This window comes from Nicotiana tabacum, chromosome 17 (assembly GCF_000715075.1).
Source record: "Nicotiana tabacum cultivar K326 chromosome 17, ASM71507v2, whole genome shotgun sequence".
In the NCBI taxonomy this organism is placed as follows: domain Eukaryota; kingdom Viridiplantae; phylum Streptophyta; class Magnoliopsida; order Solanales; family Solanaceae; genus Nicotiana; species Nicotiana tabacum.
Window position 1 is genome coordinate 108,719,264 of NC_134096.1, and position 18,995 is coordinate 108,738,258.

At 37.2% G+C, this 18,995-nt stretch overlaps 3 protein-coding genes across 6 annotated transcripts; 1 reads left to right on the top strand and 2 right to left on the bottom strand.

The window, feature by feature from the left end:
- Positions 1 to 602: 602 nt before the first annotated feature.
- Positions 603 to 968, top strand: LOC107830113 (cysteine proteinase inhibitor 4-like). Its single transcript, XM_016657595.1, has one exon. The coding sequence runs from the start codon at positions 603 to 605 to the stop codon at positions 966 to 968; it is 366 nt and encodes a 121-aa protein (XP_016513081.1).
- Positions 969 to 2,219: 1,251 nt separating this feature from the next.
- LOC142171606 (G-type lectin S-receptor-like serine/threonine-protein kinase At1g11300) lies at positions 2,220 to 5,608 on the bottom strand. Its single transcript, XM_075234811.1, has 7 exons — positions 4,200 to 5,608; positions 3,861 to 3,971; positions 3,576 to 3,772; positions 3,287 to 3,497; positions 2,927 to 3,164; positions 2,693 to 2,843; positions 2,220 to 2,573 (listed from the first exon to the last, which is right to left on the bottom strand). The coding sequence occupies exons 1-7, from the start codon at positions 5,476 to 5,478 to the stop codon at positions 2,268 to 2,270; spliced, it is 2,493 nt and encodes an 830-aa protein (XP_075090912.1). The 5' UTR covers positions 5,479 to 5,608; the 3' UTR covers positions 2,220 to 2,267.
- Positions 5,609 to 15,289: 9,681 nt separating this feature from the next.
- Positions 15,290 to 18,595, bottom strand: LOC107830112 (G-type lectin S-receptor-like serine/threonine-protein kinase At1g11300). 4 transcript variants are annotated; one of them, XM_075234808.1, is made up of 7 exons: positions 17,196 to 18,593; positions 16,964 to 17,071; positions 16,674 to 16,870; positions 16,388 to 16,598; positions 16,041 to 16,284; positions 15,808 to 15,895; positions 15,290 to 15,711 (listed from the first exon to the last, which is right to left on the bottom strand). In XM_075234808.1, the coding sequence occupies exons 1-7, from the start codon at positions 18,475 to 18,477 to the stop codon at positions 15,412 to 15,414; spliced, it is 2,430 nt and encodes an 809-aa protein (XP_075090909.1). In that variant the 5' UTR covers positions 18,478 to 18,593; the 3' UTR covers positions 15,290 to 15,411. The 4 variants fall into 4 exon arrangements, with proteins under 4 accessions (XP_075090909.1, XP_016513080.2, XP_075090911.1 ...); XM_016657594.2 differs by having other exon boundaries at positions 15,808 to 15,958; XM_075234810.1 differs by having other exon boundaries at positions 15,528 to 15,711; positions 15,812 to 15,895; positions 17,196 to 18,595.
- Between the last annotated feature and the right edge of the window lie 400 nt (positions 18,596 to 18,995).

Sequence of the window (18,995 nt, forward strand, 5' to 3'; positions counted from 1 at the left end):
AAGCTATCAAAAAACCTGCTCCTATTATTTTTGTTTTCTAATGCAAGTAATGAAGTATAAGAGATATGAAAGGTAAAATAATTGAACTTTTTCCTAATAAACAAGTGTAGCTAGATATCACCGAACAAAAAGTCATATTCTTAGATCACAATGAATCGGAAGTCAGAGTACATCCTTTTATTATGTAAGCAGATAGTGTAAACTGTAAAGTTACACAGTATAGCAGGAAAATTAAGTTTTCTCTTAAGATGCAATGAAATAATATGGAAGTTAGTGTAATTTTGGATGGAGGGTAAATAGTTTCAATGTACATGAAATAGGAAAATATTTATTACAATCACATAATAGTTCCTTTATTAGTAGAATATATAATTAGTTTCAGTTAATATATACTATTATTAAAAAAATTCCTTTTTTAACATTTACAAACATAGTCATCTTATGAATATTATGCACAAATTGCTTAATTACAACACCAACATACTAACCTTGTTCCTATCTAGTTTCGCCTCGCCAAACTAATTTTACACTACCTTCTCCTATAAATAAGACTTGCAACACTTAGTGTTAATCACTCATCTGACAGTTTTTAGTTTAAAAAAATGGCCATACAATTCAACTTTCTCCTCCTCTCAAGTTTCTCAGTCCTAATTATTGCTTCTACTTTCTTTCATGTTTCCTCCGCAAAGAATGGCCTGAAACATAATTTCCTTAATGGTGAGCAACCCATAAACCCAAATGACCCTAAAGTTGTGGGAATCGCAACATTTGCTGTGAATGACCACAACAAGGAGGCTAAAAGTAACTTTCGACTTGTAAGAGTGATGGCAGGAGGAACTGATGTAACTCCTGACGGTACTGTTTATCAACTGCAAATCAGTGCCAATGAATCAAATGTTATCACAACCCGTCTCGTGGCTGTTTTAGTGCATTCAAACAATGTTAAAGACCTTCTTTCCTTTGAATGATTATCCTTTCTTATAATTTTAGTGTACGTTCATCAAGAAATGATTATATTAGAAGCATTTATATTAAATAAACTATTTGAATTAGACTGTTTATCTTGTTCTATTGATTCGTTTGACCATATTAAAGATGGATGATAAATTTTCATTTTGGATAAATCGAATAAATTCTATTGATATTACACAAAATTAAACTCCAAATGTCCCAATTGTCTATTTTGAGAGTTTCAAAATATATATCACATGGTATTTTTCTATTTGCTAATCCATCCTGTATCTTGGGGAAATTGCGCAGAACTCATTCTTCCATAAATCTAGAATTAAGGGTTGTGTGACAAAAAAAAATGACAATGCTGTAAGCCTATAACGGAAAATCCCATCTACAAACTTATCACTTTTCTTGTTAGTGATATAGCCTAAAACACTGCAGATACAGCCTTTTCTCTTCCTAATTTCTCATACTAGTTTTTCCCCAATGTTGATTAATCCACCAATTCACTTAGCTTCTATGATTACTAAAATTTTCCAAATTTATTAAGAATAACACCACATGATCTCTGCAATTTTCTATAAATTAGATGAGAAAAACAGAGGTAAAAGGATTGGTCATTCATCACCGTTCCGTGCATCAGTACGTGAAAATTTTGAAGTATTTGACTGCCATTATTAGAAGTTGTTAATTGCTACATGTAGATCAACTAATTAATGGGATTTCATCAGATCTGTGATTTTAGTCTAGTTTCTTTCCAAGGAGTTTCATAATGCAAGGCTAAAGATTCAATATAAGAATCTTGTATAAAAATTTATAGTAAATCGAGTTTTTTTAAAATACTTTTTTGGATAATTTGAGAATTTGTTGAAAGTGATTCCTGTTCCTGTTTTTAGTTCATTACATGCATAAGTGTAGTATTTTCGTTTTTGTTGTCTTCTTGATTTCTTCTTTATCTTGTTGTTTATAGTACAGTATAACATTTGGCTATAGGAAGGAACCATTCTGCAATTAAACAGTAATAATGTTGCTGCTCATCCCCTTTTTTGTTGCTAGGAATTGGATGGAAACCAAAGAACTTTGGGCCTTAGACTTCAAGATTTGATCGTACTCATAAGAAATACCTTCTGCCAGAAAGATAACTCCTTGACATAATGTTGATCATAGTTGTAAAATTAGATTTTTTTCGCAATCACAACGGTTAAATATTACTCCACAGTTTTTGGGAAAGCATCAGAAAAAGAAATAGCTACAGTTACATACAATTTTAAGGAAAGAAATGATCTTTGCCTGCCTGTTGAAAACTTTACAGCCTATCGTGGTTCCACTACAGTTATGGAATCAGTATTCACAGAAACTTGGCTATTAGAAGATCCTTGCTCTGAAGAACCATGTCCTCCGCCTCCGGTAAATGCAGGTTGCTTAGGAGTAGGTAGTTCAGCAATGTCACTAGTGAGCATTGATAGAACCGTGGAGATATTTGGCCTATCTTCTGCATATTCTTGAACACATAATAATCCAATATGTACACATCTCACAACCTCTTTCTTAAAGCTTGGATCAAATACTTTGGAGTCTACCAATTTTACAATATTGTTTTCATTCCACAACTTCCATGCCTGAAGAGCAAAGACATTGACAAACAGTGAAAAGATTGTGTTCAGAAGTTTCGTGTTTTTTCTCTTTCTTTCTTTTTTCTTTATCATTTTTTTATAACTAATCAAAGTACTGAACTTACATATGCAAATAGAGTCAGTTCATCTTCATCGTCGTAAAAACTGGAATTCTTCCTTCCACTGACAATTTCCAATATCAACACTCCAAAGCTATAGACATCTGATTTTTCTGAGAATCTTCCATGCATTGCATATTCAGGGGACATGTAACCACTGCATAACATATAAAAAAGGAGACCCAATAACTAATCATGTCATTTCATCCAGACAAAATTAAGGAAGCAATCCAAACTTACTATGTGCCAACAACTCTTATAGTGTTGGCCTGATCTTGATTTCCTCCAAATATCCTCGCCATGCCAAAATCTGAAATTTTTGGGTTTAGTTGTTCATCCAACAGGATGTTGCTTGCTTTCAGATCTCTATGAATAATTCGTAGTCTCGAGTCTCTGTGAAGGTAAAGGAGGCCTCGACCAGTTCCTTCAATAATGATGGCTCTCTTACTCCAATCAAGGAACTTTTCCTGGTGTGAACCTAAAAAGGAAGAAATGTTTGATGGATTTTGTTTCCTTAAGACAGTACAGCTTTTGTTTGATTTTGGATGTCCTTAAGTAACAATAACACGCAAAAACAATGAAAGAAAGTTAAGCACTAACCAAAGATATATGCATCTAAGCTTCTATTCGGCACGAAATCATAAACCAGCATCTTTTCCCCTCTCTCTATGCAGCAGCCGAGAAGTCTAACAAGATTACGATGTTGTAGTCCAGAGATCACGACGACTTCATTCATAAACTCTTCTAGCCCCTGACTAGAAGACTGTGAAAGCCTTTTTACTGCAATTTCTTGTCCATCTTGAAATTTTCCCTGCAGACAATTGATCTAATTTATTTCATATTTTGCTCATTCGTCAAAACACTGCAGAGCTGCATCGAGAGACATTACTTTGTAGACTGGACCAAAGCCTCCTTGCCCCAGCTTGCTAGCCAAGTGAAATTTGTCAGTTGCATTTGCTAACATGTCAAAGCTGTACAAGGTCATGTCTTCAATTTTGACTTTGTTGATGTCATCTTTAATCATGCTTTCCTTGTAATAGTTTTGAGATGCTTCTCTTAAGAATGCTTCATTTTTTCTCTTCCTTCCTGGTTCAGAATGGATATTCAGAAATTAAATGATCTTCAAAGTAAAAGCTCTAGTATGTGTTATCAGATATCTTATTTGATTAATTACCTCTGTGCTTAGTAAACAATTTCCAGAAAAGATATCCACATAAGGTAACTGTTACTGAGACCGTCGAGACAGTGATTGCTACTACAGGGATACGTTTCTTGTGATTTGCAGCTGCAAAACTTGTACGAGTTATAGACAGTTCTTGAGCATACCTTTTGTCCATGGAAGTTAAAGCACTCATTGAGAATTGGAGAATATTTTTATGGGAGTGTAGAAAGTATCAGGAGTTTCTTGATTATATGTATCAAAGACTAGAAGACATTAAATTTAACTCACCTTGTTGTTCCAATAACATAAGCTAAACAACCGAAAGCTTAAGGTCGAAAAGAAGTATATTACCAAGTTCAGAGTAGGCAAGGCGAATGAACAAATCAGCCGCCCCATCCGTGGAGAATTCTTGAATACCAATTAAGCTTCTATTCCAATGCATACAACCTATGCCTGTGTAGTATGAATATGCCAAGCAGGAACAATTTTTCAAACAATCACTCTCACAGTTTTCTTTTGTAGATGATACCCAAATTGCAAAATCTGGCACTCCCATTGTCTGCAGCTTCAAAAACCCATCCTGCTTGCCCTTGTCAATATCAGTTTTGTTTCTTTCACAGTCAAGTGCAGTATTTCTGACGCAACCACCATTCCAATCTCCCTTCTCCCATTCTCCTTCATTTTTCGGCTTAAGCCCTCGTATGCAACTGCACATTGGAGAACTCTTTGGGTTACACCTTCCAAATGGCCCGCACTTAGCATAAAAATCACACTCACTTTGGGGATTTGCCCATGTTACCATCCAATTCTTCTTATTTGGATCCCAAACCTTCTCCTGATAAGACCCTGTGGAATTCAAGGAATAATAGAGTATACAAGACTGATTTTGGTAGGTATAAGTTTGGTATGCGGTGCCTGCATTATCAGCTACAAGGTCAACACCAGAGTTATAAAAAGATTTCATTTCTGGTAATCCGATGTAGATCTGTTTGTTCCACGGACCACTACGCCAGTAAGGAGAGCTGTTGTTCCAAATAAAAGACTGGGGAATGTATTGAGGTTGAATGCCAGCTGAGAAACTCCCGATGGATGGATCATCAGGACTTCTCCATGATTTCAGGAAAGTCGTCGTGTTAGTAAACTTATTAATGCCCATTTTCATCAACGGTAAGAGAGAATCTGTAGGATGCTGAAAACTTTCCCATAGAACTCTCCCATTTGAGCTGTCTTTCAGGACTAAGTTGCCAGTGTCCAAGAGCCCGGCAGTTGAATTCCATATAGAGCTTGAAACACTGGACGACCAAACAATCTGCTTCTGTCCATTCAAGATTACAAGATTCCCATCTTCTGATATTGTGAGTATTCCATTAGAATCACGTAAAGGCTTGTCTCTGTTAGCTACCCATACTACAGTTGGTGTTGGTGATGGTAGGTTGAACATAATACCTACATAACGATTTGCAGAATTCCCAGGGCTGAAAAATCCCAGTTTAAATCTTCTGCCGCTGGAAAATACAGTTTCCGAGTCTCTCACGGGAGCACTACTGCTAATGGTATCTGATACATTGGCGCCGGAGAAAACTACATAAAAACAATAAAGTAAAAGATGAAAAAACAGAGGTAAACTCATCCTAAGTTCTTTTCTGCCAACAGGTTCAGTCTATCATTTGAAATGTAAGAGCTGTGAACTTCACGGATAACACTTTTTTTTCTTTCTTTTTAGCCACGAAATTTCTCTTCCGTTTACTTTTCAATCAGTTGTCAATTAATTGTTGGGCCTGTGTCTTAAATGATTTCTTAAGTGGACATTTTGTCTTCTAACTCTACGCGTACTGTATTTCTGAGTATTTCTTGTGCATTTGATACCTGTGATTCTGTAAACAAATTTTGGGGAAGGAAGGGTGTCTGCATCCATGTACAAGCTATATACTCTATAAGATAGTGATATCAGATTTTTATTTTTCCTTCTTTTTTATTTCTCCAAAAGTCCGAAATTTTTATTTTTCTCATCTCCTGTCAAATGATGAGTGATGACTTCTATATTTAGAATTGGTATTCTATACTATAACATTTCGTTACCTTGAATGGTTGAAAATATATTTCTCCAAATGAGTGATTATGACTTGCCTCATTTATATGGTCTTGTTGTAAATATTGTTCAGAATTTTTGTAGATCAGAAATTTCGGTAGTGAGCATAGACAAAACCATGGATACAATTATATCTATCTTCTGCATATTCTTGAACACATAATAGTCCAACACTTGCACATCGCAAAAGTTCTCTTTCAAACTGCTTATCTATTATCTTGGGGTCTACCAATTTGACAAACCATGTTTTCATTCAACTAACACGCCTGAAGAGCAAAGGCATTGGCAAAACAATAGCAAATTGAGCAACGGAAAGTTGACTTTTATTCTCTGAAATGTTAAACATCTTATTTTTCTGAGAATCTTCTTTCCAATAAAAAAAATACCTTGGACCTAAATCAACCCCAAAAACGATCGACCATATAAGGAGATCAAGAAACTCAATCCCACTCAATATGGGACATTCAACAAATCCCACTTGTTGTCTTCTTTTAAACCATGAAATATAGTACATCTGTTCTTAGTCGTCAGCAAAATCCTTGCCATGCCAAAATCTAAAATTTTCGGGTTTAGTAGTTCATCCAATAAAGTGCTGCTTGCATTCAAAACACTATAAGAATTCCTCACCAATTCCCTCAATGATGATCTCACGTTGACTCCAATAACGGGGCTTGAATGTACATTAAAAAATAGAAAGTCTGAAGTTAATATTTCAGATTAATTTTCCATAGCAGATACAAACAATTAAAGAGAGAGGTAGGCATCCAAGCTTCTTTTTGGCATGTATTCATAAACCTGCATTTTCTCCCTTCTCCCTATGAATCAGCCAAGGAGCCTAAAAAGGTTACAATGTTGAAGTTTGAACAGAAGACTACCGTGAAAGCCTTTTCACAGCAATTTCTTTTCCATCTGGCAATTTCCCATTCCCTTGGAAACCATATCACACCAAGAATTATGCTACTTATTAACAAATTTGAGTATGAACTCTTCCCTTCTTCTTGCTTAGATACGGATTTTGTAATCAAATGATGAAACTTATTTATTTATTTATTTTCCTTTTTTGGAGTCCTTTTTTTCGTTGGGCACTCAGCATGAAAGCAATTTGTATTTTGAACTCCATATCTGTATTAATGGAAAAAATGCATGACACGTGGACTATTATCAGGGTGACAGGGCATGGTACGTGGACCGTCAATATAACGACAAGTGGCATCTTAATTAGACAAGGTAAAGAATGCGAAAAAGGCACGGGAAGAACACCCTCGGGGTTATACTGAGAAAAGAGCCGGACCTGACTGCTGTAGAAGAAGAAACATGAGCGAAATGAATAAAGTCCGTTAAGAAGGGAAGATGCACGAACCTGTCATAAATAAGGAAGGGAAATCGATACGGTTATAAGAAATCTTTAGCCATAAATACTTTCGTTACAATTGTATATGGTAACGGGTAATCAAGGCAATTAATGCCACTAGTGAACCCGAATTAAGTAAGGAAACCATTATAAATGCATGCTCCTATATAAGGACTGAAGCCTCATTTGTAAGATCATCGGATAATTATTAAAATTCATTCAATTATTCTTTACTTTATTCTCAAAGTTCTAAACCGCAATTTTGGGAGTGATTACCAATCTGTTTCATATTTTCTTTGTCAATTATTTCTATTACTTGATTTATTCTTCAAATTATTGAGAAAGTGAAGTAAATCTTGGTTATTAGTGACCCGATTTCTTCTTGATATTGACTTTGACCGAGAAATCTATTTTTGGATTAAATAAATTGGTTCAGTTACCGTGAATCTGATAATCTGTTCACTTTCCAAACTTCATTTTTAACGACCAAGTATGTCAACCGTTAACGAGAACAACCAGCTGAACCAATAAGGTGGAACTCCACCACACCACCACACCACACACCTACGGGATCTTCTCAGCAATCCCGTGAGAGTTCACCTGAAAGGTCTGCTTCGTGCACTGATGATCAACAAGGAGACGATCAAACTGTGGAGCAGGATGCTCTAAAGCAATTGATTACAGAACACATGAACAGTGCACTACAGTATTTTGTTAGAGGATTACCCAATGCAGCGTAAACTCCTACACCAGTTAATACAATAACTTTGAAGAACTCGCATTCAGGGCTTGATAACTCTGAAAGTGGAGAAATTCCCAATGAATCTCGCGATAGAGGGTCAGGTACACCAGATAATTTTAGTTTACAAAGTTTAGTGTTAACTTTACAGAAATAGTTGAAGGAGCAAAACGATCGTATAGAGCAAATACCTGGCATGCCTCCCCTAATCAAAGGTGTGGATATTGACAAGTATTCACAGTAACCCTGGAAGCCAAGTGTAACACCTTTACCAATTCTCAAAAAAGTTTAAAATGCCTGATATTTCTAAATATGATGGAACAATTGACTCTTGGGATCACGTAACCATGTTTACTACCGGCGTGAAAGGCAATGATTTAACCAAATCAGGAGATCGAATCGATTTTGGTTAAAAGGTTTGGTGAAACACTCACAAAAAGAGCTTTGAAATGGTATTCTCCTTTACCTGAAAATTTCATTGATTATTTTTCTCATTCATTAATAAAAGCACATTCGGGGGCTCAAAAAGTTAAAAAAAGGATGGAAGACATCTTCAAGGTTAAACAAGGGAGTATAGAATTGCTTAAGGAATTCGTAGATAGATTCCAGCGAGAGAGGATGATGTTGCCTCGAGTACCTGATAACTGGGCGGCTATGGAATTCGCGAGCAACTTGAACGCGAAAAGTTCAAAAGCCACGAGAAGGTTGAAAAAAAGTTTGCGAGAATTTCCATCAACAACTTGGAATGATGTGTACAATAGATACAGTACGAAGCTGCGGATAGAAGAAGATATGGTCGCACAAGTACGGGCTGAAGAAAGACCAGGTTCGAGACGCTCAAAATTAGAAAGGAGGTCCGGTAAAAATATGTACGAGCCATACATGGGACCCGCGGGGTGAGACTCTCAATCTAAACAGGAAAATGCATGATTTGATTCAAGATTAACACAAAAAGATGCGAGTTCTTCATCCAGGTTCAAAAAGGAGCAGGTTTAGGTATTGTTTTGATTCCATCATGAGGAGAAGTCATAAGACATGCAATAAAATATTATCAAATTACTAAACAATGAGGCAGAGTATGAAGCTGTGATTGCAGGCTTGGAACTGGAGCGAGAACTTGGTATCGAACAAATTATGATCAAAAGTGACTCGCAGCTAGTGGTCAATCAAATGCAGGGGACTTACGTGGCAAGAGAGACGCGAATGCGGCATTACGCGTTGGCGAATCTCGCTTCTGTCGCAGATGCGACAAATGCAAAAAATGTCATGGTGGTACCTTTGTTTCATTCAGCACTCGATCAAATCAAAAATGAGGTAAATTTTAATAATTTAACTTGGGATTGGAGAAACGAATTTGTGAACTTTTTGCAGTATGGTATCTTGCCCGAGGATAAGAAGAAATCTCAAATGTTACGGTTGAAAGCTGCCTAGTACTGCTTAATTTGTGAAAATTTATATTGCAAAATATTTGGTGGACCTTTAGCACGGTTCCTTAGACCATCGCAAACAGAGTATGTAATGAGAGAAATTCATGAGGGGCATTGTGGCATTCACGCCGGGGGAAGATCGTTGGTGAAGACATTAATATGGGCAGGATATTATTGGCCAAAAATGAAAGAAGAAGCAGAAAACTTCATAGCCAAGTGTGATAAATGTCAACGATAAGCCAATGACATGCATTGACCAGTGGAACTGTTACATTCAGTTATATCACTGTGGCCCTTCATGAAATGGGGTATGGACATCGTAGGGCCTTTGCCTCAAGCCAAAGGAAAGGTACGATTTCTGTTAATTTTAAAGGATTAATTCTCAAAATGGGTAGAAGCAGGTGCCTTTAAACAGGTGTGAGAAAAGGAAGTCATAGATTTCATTTGGAGAAATATTATGTGTCGATTTGGAGTTCCAAAGGAGATCGTCTATGATAATGGCCCATAATTTATAGGCGCGAAAGTCACCGAATTCTTTTAAAGTTGGCAGATTAAACGAATTATCTCTGCACCTTATCATCCAACGGCCAATGGGCAAGCTGAATCGATAAATAAGGTTATCATCAATAATTTAAAAAAACGATTAGAAGAATCAAAAGGCAAATGGTCAGAAGTACTCTCAGGGGTGTTATGGGCTTACCGAACAACGACAAACCAGTACGGGCGAGGCTCCGTTTTCACTTACGTACGGAACATAAGCTTTGATTCCGATGAAAATAGGTGAACCAAGCATGAGGTTCACACATACCACTGAAGAAATGAGAAAGCGTTACGAGTAAATTTAGATTTGACAGAAGAAAGGAGAGAAGTAGCATTAATTCGAATGACGGCTCAAAAGCAGACGATTGAACAATATTATAACATGAAAGCGAATTTGAGGTACTTCAAGATTGGGGACTTCATCCTCAAAAAGGTGTTCCGGTCAACAAAAGCGGCAAACACAGGAAAGTTGAGTCCAAATTGGAAAGGCCCATATAGGGTTAGAGGCATTGCTGGAAAATGAGCGTATGAGTTGGAAACCATGAACGGCAAGGTGCTACCATAAAATTGGAATGCAGTCCATTTGAAGAAGTATTACTTCTAAACGAGGATAATACCCATGGTCAGGTATCATGCAAGTTCGTTTTTTTTTTTTTGAATTTTACTAACCGTTTTAGATAATAGGCAAAAAGCTGGTCCATACCAAATAATGATATTAGACCCGAAAGACATGCGGAATACTGAATAATTCCCCGTATAGGTTACAACTTTTCTGATGGGGAAAAGGGTTATGCAGTCATCATCTAAAAAATTACCTCCGAGTCTCGTTTGTATTTTCTTTTCAGGAAAAAGACCAAAAGAAAGGAGTTGATCCAGTGTTCGAGATTTCATACTTCAGTTCTCCAACACTGGGGGGACTATTCATATAGAAGGTTACACAAGGAAAGAAGATGTATTCCAAGGGCATAGTTCAGCCTGAATCAAAACCTTGGAGAAACCCTTGAAGACTTTCTCAAAACCATTTCAAAGGCGTTCAAGCTCGCAAATACAAGATATTCCTATGAGCTTTTAGGTTAATGCCATAAATTTAGTCGCAGAAAGACATACTTGAATTTGTAAACCTGCTACAATGAAATCAGTTATGAAAATGTACGAACAGTTATGAAAACATTGTACAAACTTACTTATTTGAGAGTTCAAAAAATAAAACTTCCTCAAATTACTTTTTATTTCATATCTACTTCATGTTTTATATATTTAAACCAATATGAAGATGAGACGTCATCTTCATCAGTGTCGTTAACATAAAATGGCCCTCTTTTATGAAAATTCGTGCATATTGATGTCACGGTCTATTAAAGCATTTTAAGTATGAGAATAAAGCTCAAAAATTAAAGAGTAAAAAGCATAATATACGATGAGATCAATAAAGATATTTATATCATTACCCCCCAAAAAAGACAGGGCGATAAAACCTTCCAAAAGTTGTCCAAAACACACAAGGTAATTCCAACCAAAAACCAACAAACAAACACTTTCAACAAAAGTCAGGAAAGGGGAGAGCTAAGGATCATCATCAACGAGAGAAGAATGATTGACTTGAGGAGAAGAGGGTTGAACATCGACTTCACTAGGAGCAAGTCCATCTCCATCACCCTTAGAACCTTCGTCTTCAGGTATGGAAAAAATTTGACACTGCTGACTCTATTCAATTGTTTCTTTGGATTTAGAAATTTCAGCATTAAGGTCAAAACCTTCTTGGCTGGATTCAGTTAAAGTGTCGAAGTGAGTGTTCAAGAAAGCCCAGCTAACATCCAGTGATGACTTATCTCCAAGGGCTTCATAATCCTTCTTCCACTGCTCGACCTCAGCTTTCAATTCTTCTTTTTTTGCCTCTGAGGCTTCATAAGTTGTCTTCATAGGAGCGAGAGAGATTTTAAGGAACTGAACTTTATTTGTAGAGGCACGTAAGTATTCTTGAGCTTGGGTAAGCATCTGAATCAGTTCACCCGCGTAAATTTCTTTTTCATTAAGGAGCTCTTTCAAACTCCTTATCTCTTCAGTAGCCTTGAAATGTTGTTCAGCAAAGGAGAATTTCAATCTATCCTTATCTTTCTCAACTTGACTGGAAGAAGCTTTTAAAACCACTAACTCAGCGGAGACGATCCTCAGTTGTTGTTTCAAAGCTCTTTTTTTCTCTGTAAGAACGTCATTTTCCAACTGAAGACCTTCAAATTGTTCTCTACAGCTATCAGACTCGGTGTGCAACTCAATTAATTGATGGTCAATCCAAGAGATCCTTTCATAATATCAGTGCCTATCAAATTAATCTACAAAAAGGCAAAAGTAGAGGAGTTACAGATGAGGAAAAAGAAAGAAATATAAGTAAAGTTATACCTTGAGAGAAGAATAAACGATGTCATTCATTAAAGTCAAAGAACCGTGACCCTCCAACTTCTTCTTTTCTACTAGTCCTAACAACGTCTTCAACCACACATCAGCTTGGCCAGATTTTATCAACAAATTACCACCCTCGGGGACTTCAATTATAACTTTTTTCATGTTCCGCCTGCTGCTAGAAGGCTCAGCTTCTACATGAGGAGTAGCAGGGGGAGCAACCATTGGGACAATGCTAGGTAAAGACATATGGGGCTAATAGTGGATAAAACTGGAAGGGAAGCTAGTGGCGGTTCTTTAGAAGCATGCCCGAGGCCTTCCTCACCTTCGAAGCCATGGGCGAATAACCTTTTAATAGGACTAGAGGGGGATTGACTAAATTACCAACATCTTCATCAGAAATTTCTAAAGGAACACTCTCTAGTTCATCAACGAGTCTGAAGGGAATTGAACCTGATGGGAGATCTTGGGAGACAAGGGTTACGTAATCTAAAATCACGCGTCTTCTGACACGCAGTTTTCTCACCGAGGAACCTTCCTCGGTATCCTCATCATCATCAGACCTACGAGCTTCGATAGTTTTTCTTTTGGAAGAAGAAGCACTCAAGATCCGTTCTTGAGCAGAGCTTACAAAAAGCCTGGTTGTGGGAACAGATGCAGGGCTAATGTCGCGAATGTCAAACCCTAATAAAAGGGGGGAAAATAAGTTATATATGAAAAATTAAAGAGGAAAGGAAATCACGAGAATAAAAAGGTACCGTGAGTCTTCACTTTCCAACCAAATTTCTGTGAAAGAAATTTTCAAGATCTTTTGTCCATGGGAGCAGCAGTTAACATCTTTTCTACCCAAGCACGAAAGTCAGGAATTTTTTCGAAAACATCCATGGTTGCCGAAGAAGTAAAAACATGTTTATGAAGAGGAATTCAAGATATCCATGGGGAAAAAAACAACACTTACGTGCAAAGTTTTTTTTTTTCTAGAAAAGACATATTTTCTTCACCCACTAATCCCCTGGTGGGGCCAACAACAAATCTGGCGTACCAGCCACGGTCACGGTCATCCTCAAGGCTGACTAAAACCCGTTTACTCCTAGCCACGAGAGAAAAGACACCTTCACGAAATAACTTGGGAGAGTAAAGATGAAGTAAATGATAGAAGATGAAAGGAGCGGAAACCAAATCCGACAAATAATGAAGGCATGCCACTACCCTCCACACAATGGGACCGATTTGGAAAAGGCAAACATTAAAATAGCGACAAAACTCAATGATCACTGGGTCAATGGGAGGTTTAAACCCTAAAGTGAAAGGGTAAGTATAAACGAAAGAGAAGCCAATATGGTAAGAAGTGGTTCTTTGGTTGGCACCATGAATTAAAACAGGAAAATCTGGTTTCCAATGACATACACGTCGAACTAAAGAGAGAAGACTAGGAGTGATCAGACTTGGGTAGTGTTCAGCAGGGTTAAGGGAGGCTATAGAGAAACTTGATTCTCCATGGCTTCACGATCTGGTACAAAGGAAAACTCTTGAGGAACAATCTCAGAAACTGTAGGCTCACACATGGGTTCATTCTAATCCCCAGCCCTAGAAGAAGATCTAGGGGTTAAAGGGACTCTAGGTCTAGAAGAAGATGGTTTGACGGAACTACTTTGGGAAGTTGAACTGCGAGTAGATAACGAACCAAGATACTGAGTCTGCCACCCCTCCTACTTCTAGTAGGGGCGGTATAAGGAGCAAGTTCGTCGACGATAACGACTTTGCGAGGGTCTGGTGATAAAGAAGACATGTTTAGCGAAGAAAATATAGAGGAAAGATAGAAGAATACGAAGGAAGGTTAAGGAGATGAATATACCAAAGAAGGAAAAAAGATTTCAAAAAATCAATTGAGATGAAGTATATAATGAGAGGCAACCGTCATTAAGGTTGATCATTATGAAGCGCCATAATAGAACTGTCACTTCTTGACTGATGCAGCTGCAGAAAAACCCTAAAAGGCCCTGAGAAACCGTATAACCAATCAAGTAAAGCCACATGGCACGGGCATTAAATGGATGTGACATACGTTGCATCGATTCTGAAAAGGGCATAATGATACTCGAGAAATGGCGGCAAAGAATTCCCGCCATAAATACTTACCACTTCCCGAATACTCAAGTGAGAATATTCAGAAAGTGGGAGACTATCTGTATTAGTGGAAAAAAGGCATGACACGTGGACTATTATCAGGGTGACATGGCATGGTACGTGGACCATCAATATAACGACAAGTGGCATTCTTAATTAGACAAGGTAAAAAATGCGAAAAAGGCACGGGAGGAACACCCTCAGGGTTACACTGAGAAAAGAGCCGGACCTGACAGCTGTAGAAGGAGAAACATGAGCGAAATGAATAAAGGTCGTTAAGAAGGGAAGATGCACGAACCTGTCATAAATAAGGAAGAGAAATTGATACGGTTACATAAAATCTTTAGCCATAAATACTTCCGTTACAATTGTATATGGTAACGAGTAATCAAGGCAATTAATGCCAGTAGTGAGCCCGAATTAAGTAAGAAAACAGTTATAATTGTATACTCCTATATAAGAACTGAAGCCTCATTTGTAAGATCATCGGATAATTATTAAAATTCATGCAATCATTCTTTACTTTATTCTCAAAGTTCTAAACTGCAATTTTGGGAGTGATTACCAATCCGTTTCATATTTTCTTTATCAATTATTTTTATTACTTGATTTATTCTTCAAATTATTGAGAAAGTGAAGTAAATCTTGGTTATCAGTGACCCGATTTCTTCTTGATATTGACTTTGACCGAGAAATCTATTTTTGAGTTAAACAATATTCAGATAAGGAATGCCCTTCCCTAACAAGGCTAACTTGTTAACATGTCAGAAATTCTCACTGGAAAAAGTTTTCTTATGGATTCTTAATATAACTGAGAAAACTTTGAGTAAAGCCATTACTTTAAAAATCACATACAATAATCATTACTGGAAACCATAAAAAATATAAGATGTCTATCGCCCTTCCATAGTGGTAATGCTATCGGTGTTGACAGAGCCTTGAGTTCTACAGGAATCTTTCTTGGAACAGCTTGGTCCTGTCGTAAATGCAGGTTGTTTAGGACTTGGTAAATCAGCAATTTCCCTGGTGAGCATACACAAAACTGTGGAGACATTTGGTCTGTCTTCTGCATATTCTTGTACGCACAATAGTCCAACATGTACACATCTTAGAATTTCCTTCTCGAGCTTCGGGTCAATTATCTTGGGGTCAACCAATTCGACTATCTTGTTTTCGTTCCAAAGCTTCCATGCCTAAAGAGCAAGTGCAATGACAAGACAAAGGAAATTTGAATTATGAAAAGTTGTCTTTTCATTAAAACTAGGACCTTAATTTTCATATGAACTTACATACGCTAGAAGGCTTAATGCACAATCATCTTGGTGAAAGCTAGTGTTCCTCCTTCCACTTGTAATTTCCAATAATAAAACTCCGAAACTGTAAACATCTGATTTTTCTGAGAATCTTCCTCCCATTGCATATTCAGGTGCCATATAGCCACTATATCACATTATGAATTTGAATGGTTGCTTTTCTTTTCATTTTAACCATGAAAAATATAAAGTGAGATTCACAAACTTACTAGGTTCCAACAACCCTACTTGTATTGGCCTGATCTTGGTTGCCTGCAAAAATCCTTGCCATCCCAAAATCTGAAATTTTGGGGTTCAGGTATTCATCCAACAAAATGTTGCTTGCCTTCAAATCCCTGTGGATAATCCTTAGTCTTGAATCCCTATGAAGGTAAAGGAGGCCTCGACCAATTCCCTCAATGATGATTGCACGTTTACTCCAACCAAGGAAGTCTTCTGCTTCAAGGTGTGAACCTGTAAGTATATTGAAAAACATACAAGTGAAAATATTTCAAACAACTTCCTTTTTAGCTAGACAGTATGTAATATAAAAGAAAAGTAATGGTAATCAACTAACCAAAGATATAGGCATCCAAGCTTCTTTTTGGCATGAACTCATAAACCAGCATTTTCTCCCCTCTTTCTATGCAGCAGCCAAGGAGCCTAACAAGATTACGATGTTGAAGTTTGGAAATCACCACAACCTCATTCATAAACTCCTCTAGCCCCTGACCAGAAGACTGTGAAAGCCTTTTCACAGCAATTTCTTGTCCCTTTGGCAATTTTCCCTGTAGTTATATCATATTCCGTCAATTTCTATTCTGGAAAAGGATAATAAATGACTCAATCACACAGAACATTACTTTGTAAACTGTACCAAAACCACCCTGCCCAAGCTTGTTAGAGAGGTGAAAGTTGTCGGTTGCATTTGCTAGCATGTCAAAGTTGTATAACGGCAGCTCTTCAAATTTAGCTTGGTTGATGTTATCTCTAACCAAGCTTAGCTTGTAATAGGTTAGTAATGATTTGCTTGATAAGAGTTCACTCTTTCTCTTCCTTCCTGATTCAAAATGCACGTTTGAGAGATCAACTCAACTCATTTTCTTGATTACAGGTACTGTATATTTTCAAATGTTATAGATAAGCTTGTTACCTCTATGTTTAGCCAAAAGTTTGCAGGAAATGTATCCCAAAATGGCAATGGTTATCGAGCCAATTGGGACTACGATCCCAATGGCTACTTTATGTTCCTTCTTTTGATCTGCATTTCCAAATATTTCCATTATTATACACATATTCTGGCATGCAGAGCTCAACCAAACTTACGTTTTTGTTTTGAGACAGTAAGCTAAAGAATGCAAACATAAGTGAAAAATAGGTATTACCTTGTTCAGTATATGCAAGTCGAAGGAATAAATCAGCCCCACCCTTGGGGAACTTCTGAATATCAAGTAAGACTCCTTCCCAATGCATGCATCCTATGCCTATGTAGTATGAATAAGCTATGCAGGAGAAATTCCTCAAGCAACCACTTCCACAATCTTCTTTATTCAAAGATACCCAAATAGCGGAATCCGGAACTTTCATTGACTGCAGCCTCAAAAACCAATCTTGCTTACCTTGCTCAATGTTAGAGTTGTTTCTTTCATTCTGTAATGCAGTCTTTCTGATGCATCCATTGGTCCAGTTTCCTTTTCCCCATTCCTCTTGACTTTTTGGTTTAAACCCTTGCAAACAAGTGCAAATTGGTGAACTATAAGGATCACAGCTTCCAAAAGGCCCACACTTTCCATAAAATTCACACTCATTTGCAGGACTTGCCCATGTTACTGTCCAGTCATTCTTCCTAGCATATAGTAGTTCTTTTTGCTGCAAAGATCCTGTTGAGTTCAAGACTAAGTAGACCATCCCATCACCTTGATCTGAATATGAATAGGAGAAGTAGGCACTACCCATGTTGTCATTTACTAGCTCAAATCCACTGAAATAGAAAGAAGTCATTTCTGGTACTCCAATGAAAATCTGTTTATTCCATGGACCGCTACGCCAATGAGGTAAGCCATTCTTCCATATGAAAATTTGGGGAATGGTTTCAGGTTGAATTCCAGCTGAGAAACTCCCATCAGAAGGATCTAAGGGACTTCTCCATGATTTCAGCAGATTCGTCGTGTTAGTACTCTTATCGCTGCCAAGCTTCATGTACTGCAAGAAAGAATCTGAAAGATCACTAAAACTTTCCCATAGAGTTCTCCCACTGGAGCTGTCTTTCAAAACTAAGTTTCCAGTATCTGAGAGCTGGGCAGTAGTATTTCTCACAGCTGTTGAAATATTGGATGACCAAATACTCTTCTTATGTGCATTCAAGATTACAAGATTTCCACCTTCTAATATAGTTATTCTTCCACTAGAATCTTGTAAAGGACTGTCTCTGTTGGCTACCCATACAACACTTGGTGATTGGGTATTAAACATAATACCAACATAACGATTCGTCGAATTCTCTGGACTAAAAAATCCCAATATGAATCTGTTATTATTTGAAACTAAAGTTTCTGAACCACCCAGAGATTGATTGATACTAATGGTGTCTGATAAAGCATTTGCTATATGAAAAAACAGAACAAGAACAGCGCGCCAAAGAAAAATCTTCTTACAACTTAGCTTCATTGCTTATCAAGCTTTTCTTCTGCCAATAAGCACGAGAACTGGGGTTGTCATCTGAAATTGATTTTCCTATAGTTGCAGTATTTCATGATATTTTCACTTCTTTTTCTATTCCAGTTGCTCAACAGTACCCTTTTATTCTTAATTTGTCAACAACAAATGTCTGAATCAAATGCCTTGATTGACCCGTCAAATTGGATTTCCTACAGTTGGTGATTACTAAAATGTTTGATCAACTTAGGATGGCTAAGGAAACCACATCAACGTAAGGATGTTTCCATGCTAATTAGAAATGTCAACAGTTGATATTTCCTTGTCAATCTTAAGCCGGACATGACCAAAAAGTAACGCTGTGAATTTGGGGTCAGCGCTTTATTTGAACGTGGTAGTTCAAATGTCAAATTAAATAATAGGCCAAATACATTAAACTTGTCTCAACTTTTCATTTAAACATTTAAACTAAGCTTATGACGTATCGAATACTTAAACAAGGTTAAACTATACCAATTGAGCATATATTT